At 41.2% G+C, this 9,576-nt stretch overlaps 1 protein-coding gene across 1 annotated transcript; it reads left to right on the top strand.

Annotated features, from left to right (window-relative positions):
* Nucleotides 1–8,846: 8,846 nt before the first annotated feature.
* On the top strand, nucleotides 8,847–9,310 carry LOC112032103 (uncharacterized). The gene is made up of 2 exons (XM_024064837.1): nucleotides 8,847–9,149; nucleotides 9,254–9,310. The coding sequence occupies exons 1-2, from the start codon at nucleotides 8,847–8,849 to the stop codon at nucleotides 9,308–9,310; spliced, it is 360 nt and encodes a 119-aa protein (XP_023920605.1).
* Nucleotides 9,311–9,576: the final 266 nt, after the last annotated feature.

The raw sequence follows: 9,576 nt of genomic DNA, 5'->3' as shown, positions 1-9,576 counted from the left end.
TGTCCAACATACTGAGGTTTTGATAATGACTTTGTTGGAAATAAGTATGTGCGCAGCGGAAAATTTAACGGATCTACTTCATTCTCAATCTATAACATGCACTATGTAAATTTCAGAATTAGAGTAGAAGAGAGCGTACCTTGGTGCGGTGAAATTCAAAACCGAAGATCAGAAGTTCTTGGGAGACTTTTAATCTTCACTCCAATTCCACTAGATACCCCAGATGTGTGGTCTCTCAATCAGTTTCTAAGGAGAGAATAAAGAGTGTCCAACACTCACATACAAACCATTTCATTCCTTATGAGAATTCTCATGAAAAGACTTAATGAAAAGCCACATGAAAAAGCCTTTTTGAAATTCTGTATGTTACTCTCCTTATATACAACTGATTATCTAATTGGGCTAGCCTTTTAGGCCATTCCAATTGGGCTCTAGTATGTGACTTGGAGTGGGACCAAAAGGGACCAACAAGACTTTAGCTCCAATAGGCCTTGGGCTTTTCTGTCAACTCTTGACAAGTCCAAAGTTGCCATTAACTATATTTAATACCACTATATAAATATAGTTGCACTCTAGGCCTTATCTATAAATTATATCCCAAGACTTTATTATATATGCAACTCCTTCATTAAAATATTCATAGTAATACAAAGTCATGAATATTGAATGCCATTTTGTACATTACTACATCTTAATCCTTGAGTACCCGGTTTAATCCTTTATGTTATTCAATATATATTTATGAAATCCAATTCCATAAATATATACTTTAGTAATTCTTTACTAAAGTGATTGGGCCCAACACTCTGAATAACCAAACTCATTAAACTTATCTCAAGGGAATATTTTATATCTCCGTTAAGAGATTATGAATTCCATCTTGAGAATATATGTTCCATCAACACTAAATGCGGTTGCCCAACATACTGAGGTTTTGACCATAACTTATAGATCTCACTCTTGATATATCAAGGCAACCTACATTTCATGATCATGTCAATTATTCTCTCAGGATTTAGAGTTGATGTAAATAGAAGTCGTGAGATTTATTATTCATTTGATAGTCACTAGGAAATTAATAAATCTCACAGCGGTCAAGTTCAATATGTCTTAACTCTTAAAACATATCAACATATCAACTAGAAGTCTCCACTTCCATGATTAAGATAAATCATCTTAGTTGATATGTTATAGTCTTTGCAGATGAAATGCCCAATTTCATCACCGACTACGAACTAAAATTCTAAGTTTACAAAGAACTTGTGATTTACATCTTCTGTGACTTTTCACATAAATCACATACTATGCATCTGATGGACTAAGATAATGTTCCATTAGTTCATAAATAGATAGTCTCATATAATTAAACAACTTAATTATTCATGACATGCAAACCAATTGGATTTTAGGGCATAAACCCCAACAGACTTATAGATTTCACTCTTGATATATCAAAGCAACATATACCTTATGATCAAGTCCATTATTCTCTCAGGATTTAGAGTTGACATAAATAGAAGTCGTGAGATTTATTATTCATTTAACAATCGTTAGGAGAATAATAAATCTCACGGGTCCAGTTCAATATGTCTTAACACTTAAAACATATCAACATATCAATTAGAAGTCTTCACTTCCATGATCAAGATAACTCATCTTAGTTGATATGTTATAGTCTTCACAGATAAAATGCCCAATTTCATCATCGACTACGAACTAAAATTCTGAGTTTAGAAAGAACTTGCGATTTATATCTTCTATGACTTTTCACATAAATCACATAATATGCATATCATGGACTAAGATAATGTCCCATTAGTTCATTTATAGATAGTCTCATATAATTAAATAATTTAATTATTTATGTCATGCCAATAAATTGGATTTTAGGGCATAAACCCCAACAATTAGGTCTAGGAACATATATATAACGCCCTTGTGGAATGAGTGATCTTTACTAGAGCATGTGTCTGGAGTTTAGGTAGGTATGGGGATGGGAAGGTGTTAGGCACCCAACCCCACCCGACCCATAGGTTGGCTTCCACTCATTACGTTCCAAGTCGTAATCCCATCAAATGGTCTTCTAATGTGTTATTTTAAACTCACACATACACACACACACACTCTAACATGCATCTAAAGCAATGAAAATGACATATCATCCCCAAATCTGGCATTCATCTATCATGGCATCACTCATTATCCAAGGGCAGCAAGCAATACATGTAAATAATCATAGGGCAACAACAACAAGACAAAATCAAGCACAACCATCAACCAATCCTCATGGTATTCAACCAAGCATATTATCATATAAACGAAACAAACTCATGTTTAAACAATCAAATTCATGCTCATGTGGTTTATGCTCGACTTACCTCACTTACCTATTTGCATCACAGCACCTATACATTAATGCGTGTTCATATTAATATGCATGTTCAGGGCATTCAATCAACAAAAGCCATAATGATTCATCTAACGAATGAAAAACTTAAAACATGCTAATCTACTGACTCAAGGACTTAAGCATGTGAAAATAGACTAGACAAAGGCTAAACATGTGAAAGAAAACAAACAAAAATCAATGAAAACTAAATTTGGGTTTCTGGGCACGAGTGTGCGTGCGCATATACAGGTTATGCGTGTGCATCCCAGTTGTATGCATGCGCACGCATACACACCAAGAAACTCAAAATCCAACAACTAAAGCAAGAAAGAAATCAAAACAAGGAAACTAACAACCTATCATGCTTATAATATGAACAAAAGACAATCCTAGGCTAACATAAGTATGTCAAGGCATAAAACATGAAAATAAACAACAAATATATAAGAAGTGAAGAGCCAAAGTTGAACCTTTACCTCAACACAAGAACTCTTTAGAGTTCTGATTTGACCATTTCCCTTAGTCAATCTAATCAAGAACAAAACCAAGAAGGTTAGTAAACTTTAGAACTCAAAGGCCAAGACCAAAATAGGTCCCAACCAAGTAAAACTTGACTTGAGGATGTTTTAGTGTAAAAACTATCTCTTTGATTCACTATTTTCTAGTGAATCTTGTATATTTCATCCTCCTCTGTAAAAGTGACTTTTAGGGCTTTTTATAGTGGTCATAGAGAGGTGTAGGATGGCTCCTAGATGATGTGGGATTCACTCTACACGAATTTATGTCCAAAAACTTTCCTTTCATACATTCTAGAACCTTAGAAGTGTGCACATACTTGAAGCATGCGCATGCCCGAAGTATGCATATGCGTACTTTAAGTGGGCATGCGCATACGCATGTATGTGTATGCACACTTAGGGTTTTTCTGCACTTTTTCTTTTCCAAAAGTAAGTTTCATTTTCCAAAAATAACTCTCAAGTCAAGATTTTACAAGATTAGACCCTAAATCAACCTTGGGTCTTAGAGTGATGTCGTCATTGGGGAACGGGGGCTTAGGTCGTGAGGGGTACACAATGAGGTGTCTATTGGCCCTTGCATTAAATCAAGTACGTTCAACTACTCATCCAACTTGGAAACATCAAAACACGATTCAGGATCAAGCTTAATAGCCCTTTGGATCATAAAGCTTCTTGGAGATCGAATCAAAGAAGTTCATTGTATTATTTCATTGAAAAGAGTTATACAAAGGATTGTACTGACATATACACATATCAATATAAATGGATAATTTGTTACACTATTTCATGACCGTCTAATTCATCTGTTACGAATTTTGTGTGTACACCAAGCTTTAATAAAAAATTTATAACTCCACCCAATCTATCAATCCAAAAAAAAACTAATTTGAGGTATTAAATTGGGTTAAATTCCACAAGCTAGTTGGTTGAATGCTGATAAGGGAAGTTTTACAGTATTGACAAACTCATCCATATTAGGCAAAGGCAACGGCCTTAATGAACTCGTTAGCCTCATCCACATGTCCATAGCCCGAACGATGGCAAAATAAGGCTAATGACCCCACTTGAAAGTCGACGACTGCACCTTTAGGATGGCAAACACCTAAAGGTGACGGCTGGAATATGTAGATGGGGATGGACAGCTGATGGGAGCAAGTTGAAGGGAATAATAGAACCTTTGATGAGTCTGGTATGGCCTTACTTGGCCCACACGCATAAGCATATAAGGAAATAACTTGTGCACCATGCTCAACCCTAACCAAGAGAGCCCTATAAGGAAAGACCTCCACAAAATATGCAAATTAAAGAGTATCTCTCCTACAAGGAAACATCTTCTTAACCAAGGCACAAATGTCAACCTTACACTACTATATAAACCCTAAGACCCTCACAAACAAAGGTACGCATAATTTACCCCAGCTTTGACACTTTAGGGTTGTGAAAAAGTTCTAACTTAACCTTCAGAGGGTCTTTGGCCGGTACCACACAAGTACTCTTCTAGGGTTTTCTTTGTTGTTATTTTGCAGGCCTTTGGGAATCTGTAATTTGTAAGCCATACTATTGCTTCCTGGACAAAGAGTTGCATGGTGCTCACTCGTTCGACGGCAACCACCAACGACGTTCAAGGAGACGAGCCATACACGATTGCCCTCGAGAGACAAGCTCAAACTCCCGTAGCTGCTGTGGAACGCCTCACCAAATAAAACCACGACTTGGAAGAATAGTTGCGCCAAAAGAATGCAATCCTTAGTACTCAAGAGGAAGACTAAGAAGACACCAGTGCTGAGAGACGAAACCAAGAGGGGTAGAAAGAAAGCAATGCCCCAAGTAGACCAAAATGACAGGACATAAGCGGGCCATCCATCACTGATACGGTTCTGCCCCATATAGTTGCTGAGATACAGATGATGAAGGAACGGATGGACTTTATGATGAACACCCTCAAAGGACGGGTGTCTAGCGACCTTAATGACTTAGTCCACTAAACTGATTCACCATTCACAGCGTCCGTCACTTCATTCCTCCTTCTACCGAAGTTTCGCATGCCGTAGGTGGAAAATGATGACAGATCCAAGGATCCCTTAGATCACTTGGAGTCTTTAAAGACCTTGATGCACCTTTAAGGGGTGCCAGACGAGATCATGTGCAAAGCCTTCCCCACCACGTTGAAAGGATTCACAAGGATCTGGTTCAGCAGGCTGACACCCAACTCTATTGGTACCTTCAAGGAGTTAAGTGCCCAGCTTGCCTCGCACTTCATTCAGGGACACAGGTATAAGAAATCCACTGCATGCTTGATAAACATTAAGTAGTGGGAGGTTGAGGCACTAAGATCTTACACAGTCCATTTTAACAAGGACGCCTTTTTGATCGATGAAGAGGACGATAAGTTACTCGTGGCAGCATTCACCAATGGGCTATGGAAGGGCAAGTTCCTATTTTCTCTGTATAAGAACGACCCAAAGACTATGTTAGATGTGCTTTACAGGGCAACCAAGTACATGAATGCGAAAGATGCACTACTGACCCGAGAAGAGAAGTCAAGAAAAGGGAAAGACAAGAAGACATACGGTCAGACAAGGGGCGAAAGATGGCTAGGATAGGAGAATGGCGAGAGGACAAACGCTTCAATCCCCCTACAAAGAAGTTCACAAACTTCACCCCACTGACTGCCCCGATCGACCAAGTCTCTTAATGCAGATTAAGGACGAGGGAGCCCTGACCTTTCCCAGCAAGCTAAAGGGAGATCCTAATAAAAGGTCTAGAGACAAATACTGCCACTTCCACCATGTTCACGGCCACGACACGGCTGATTGTTACAACTTGAAGCAACAAATTGAAACCCTCAACAGGCAAGGAAAGCTGCAGAGGTTCGTTAGCAAAGACAGGGTAGACCCACCCCAAGAACAGGCTCCCCGATAGGAGAATTAGCATCCTAGGCACCCATAAGAGATATAAGAATGATTGTAGAGGGCATGACGGCTGCTGGGTCGTCTAAAAAGGCTCGTAAGACTTACCTCAGGATGGTTTAGAACATCCAGTTGAAAGGTTCCATACTAAAAATGGCGCGAGTAGACAACCCCATCATTGAATTCTCAGAAGAAGATGCTCGATATCTTCACCATCCACATGACGATGCACTAGTCGTTAGCATACAAGTAGGAGATTACAACACTCACCAGGTTCTGGTCGACAATGGCAACTCGGCTGACATCCTATATTACCCAATATTCCAATAGATATGGATTGATAGAGAGCGACTGGTTCCGACGAATGCTCCGCTAGTTGGTTTTGGAGGAACAAGGGTGTTCCCTCTTGGTGTAGTCACATTATCCATGACGGTGGGCGACTACCCCCAACAGATCACTAAGGACATAACATTCCTTGTGGTCAACTACTCGTCCACTTATAATGCCATCTTGGGATGACCCACCCTCAATTCATGGAAGGTTGTAAAATCAACCTACCACTTCATGATCAAGTTCCCTACAGATTATGGAGTAGGAGAGCTGTGTAGAAATTAGGTGGCTGCTCGCGAATGCTACATAGCTATGATGAAGATGGACAACCACATCCAGGCCATGAACATAGAAGAACATCGAACGGTGACGAAGCCTGTTGAAAGGCTTAAAGAGATACTTCTCAACGACTCCAAGAATGATCGAACGATGAGGATTGGTACCCTCGCCACCCCAATGGTCGGCCAAGCACTAACAACTTTTCTCAAAGACAACCGAGATGTATTTGCTCGGAGCCATAAAGACATGCTAGGAATAGACCATTCGGTCATGGTGCACAGACTGAATGTGTTGCCCTCATTTACACCCATCCGACAAAAGAAGTGAGCATTCACCCCAGAACGAGACCAAGCTATAGGGGAAGAAGTTCACAAGCTACAAGAGGTAAATTTCATCAGGGAGGTTTACTACCCCGACTGGTTGGTAAACGTGGTGATGGTTAAGAAAGTTAGTGGGAAATGGAGGATGTGCATAGACTTCACCGGCCTGAACAAGGCATGCCCCAAAGATAGTTACCCCCTCTCGCGGGTTGACAACCTAGTTGACTCTACGGCCTAACACCAGCTATTAAGCTTCATGGACACTTTTTCAAGTTATAACCAGACCAGAATGGATGAAGCAAATAAGGAGAAGACTTCATTCATTACTAGCCAAGGCCTCTTCCGCTATAAAGTAATGTCATTTGGCCTAAAAAATGCGGGCGCGATGTATCAGAGGCTCATGAACAAGATGTTCGCATAGCAAATTGGGAGAAATGTCCAAGTCTATGTTGATGACATGCTGGTGAAAAGCCGAAGGGAGGAAGATCACTTGGAGTCTTAGGGAAACATTCGACACCCTTCGTTCCTACAACATGAAGCTCAACCTAGGCAAGTGTGCCTTCGGAGTAACAGCAGGAAAGTTCCTAGGATTCATGGTGTCACAGAGGAGTATCAAGGCCAACCCAGATAAGATCCAGGCCATAATGGAAATTGCACCCCCAAGGAATGTGAAAGAAGTACAAAGTCTCAACGATAAAATAGAAGTACTGAACAGGTTCGTGTTAAGGGAGACAGATAAGTGCCTACCTTTCTTCCATATGTTGAAAAAATCTTTTGAATGGACGATCGAGTGTCAGCAGGCATTCGAGGATCTAAAGACCTACCTCTCGTCCCCTCTGTTGCTGAGTCCTTCCTAGCCTGGGGAAGAACTATTCCTCTACTTAGCAATATCCTCGACAACCGTCAGTGCAACCTTGGTTAAGGAAGAAGACAGGGTACAGAAGCCCGTGTACTACATAAGTCGAGCATTCCGAGAGGCAGAAAAAGATACCCACCAATGGAGAAGCTCGCCTTCACTTTAGTTACAGCAGCTCGTAAGCTCAAGCCTTACTTCCAGGCTTACATAGTGATTGTCCTGACTGACAAACCCCTATAGCGAGCAATGGGCAATCCCAAAGCTGCCAAAAAAATGGCATTATAGGCAATAAAGTTGGATGAGTTTGATATATAGTATCGCCCGTGCATTGCCATTAAAGGACAGGTGGTCGCTAACTTCATTGCTGAATTCACCAACACAGAATGCCAAGGGGTAGGAGAGTACCCTCAGTAGAGTATACACACGGACGGATCGTCCAACAGGCAGGCTAGCGGAGCAGGCATTGTACTTCGCTCTCCATAAGGGGACAAAATTGAATGCATGGTTCGTCTAGACTTCCCTATGTCCAATAATGAAGTGGAGTACAAGGCACTAGTAGCAGGACTAGATCTCGCCAAAGCAACAGGAGTCACAATTGTGATTATTCATTGTGACTCCCAGGTCGTCACAAACCAAGTAAATGGCGATTATGAGTGTAAAGGCGAAAGGATGAAGAAGTACTTGGAGCAAGCAAAGAAAAGGGTGAACGACCTACATGCCAAGATTATTCAAATCTCTAAAGAAAAGAATGAGCAAGCCAACCACCTTGCCAAGGCCGCATCAGCAGAACACGTGGTCATTCCCGACAAGGTACTCTCCTTTGTCTAGCTTTCTCCACTAATAGATGACATCAATGTGCAGGAAACAAGTTTCAAAAGCAATTGGACCACCCCTATAGTCTCTTACTTGAAAGACGGCACGTTACTCGACGGTAAGGAAGCCACAAGGAAGCTGAAGGTCCAAGCAGCACAATTCGTGCTGATAAATGATGTCTTGTACAAAAGAGGCTTCTCCTGCCCATACCTAAGGTGTTTAAGCCCCAAGGAAGTAGAGTATGTCATGAGAGAAGTCCATGAAGGAATCTGTGAGAACCACTCAGGGTCACGGTCGTTGGTACACAAATTGATTCAGGCTGGATACTACTCTCCCACCATGCAGAAGGATGCCTAGACTTATGTCAAAGCCTGCGACAATTGCCAAAGGTTCAGCAACATTATCAGACAGCCATCAGAAGAATTGACTCCAATGACAGCCTCGTGGCCATTTGCTCAGTGGCCATTCCCGATAGTAGTACGGCAACTAAAGTTCCTTATAGTAGGTATAGACTACTTCACGAAAAGGGTAGAAGCTGAAGCCTTGGCCACCATCACAGAGAAGAACATGCAGAGCTTCGTCTGGAGGAACATCATCTGCAGATTTGGGATTCCCAGAGTCCTGGTCTCAGATAATGGGAAACAATTTGACAACGATCCCTTTAGGGATTTCAGCTCACAGTTGGGGATCAAAAACCACTACTCCTCCCCCGCCCACCTTCAAGCCAACAAACAAGTTGAAGTCATAAACTGATTCTTGCTTAAAATTATCAAAACTCGGCTCAATGGGGCAAAGGGTATATGGCTTAAAGAGCTTCTAAGTGTATTATGGGCATACAGGACAATGGCCAGAACACCTATAGGAGAAACACCGTTTCAGCTAGTATATGGGAGTGAGGCGGTTATTCTAGTGGAAGTCGGGCTCACAAGTTACAGGAAAAACAATCACGAAAAAAAAAAAAGAATGATGAGGCAATGTGTCTACAACTTGATCTACTAGACAAAGTCAGGGCGAGAGCTAAGCAGAGACTTGCTCGATACCAGGACCTCATGGCCAAGCACTACAACTCCTAGGTTAAATACAGAGACTTTAAGGTTGGAGACCTTGTCCTAAGGAAGGTAATGGGTGCCGCTAGAGACCCCACCCAAGGAAAGTTTGGCCC

Source organism: Quercus suber, unplaced genomic scaffold, assembly GCF_002906115.3.
Source record: "Quercus suber isolate HL8 unplaced genomic scaffold, Cork oak 2.0 scaffold_4, whole genome shotgun sequence".
Lineage (NCBI taxonomy): Eukaryota > Viridiplantae > Streptophyta > Magnoliopsida > Fagales > Fagaceae > Quercus > Quercus suber.
The sequence above is the reverse complement of the archived record's forward strand: the minus strand, read 5'-3'. Positions and strand labels throughout refer to the sequence as shown.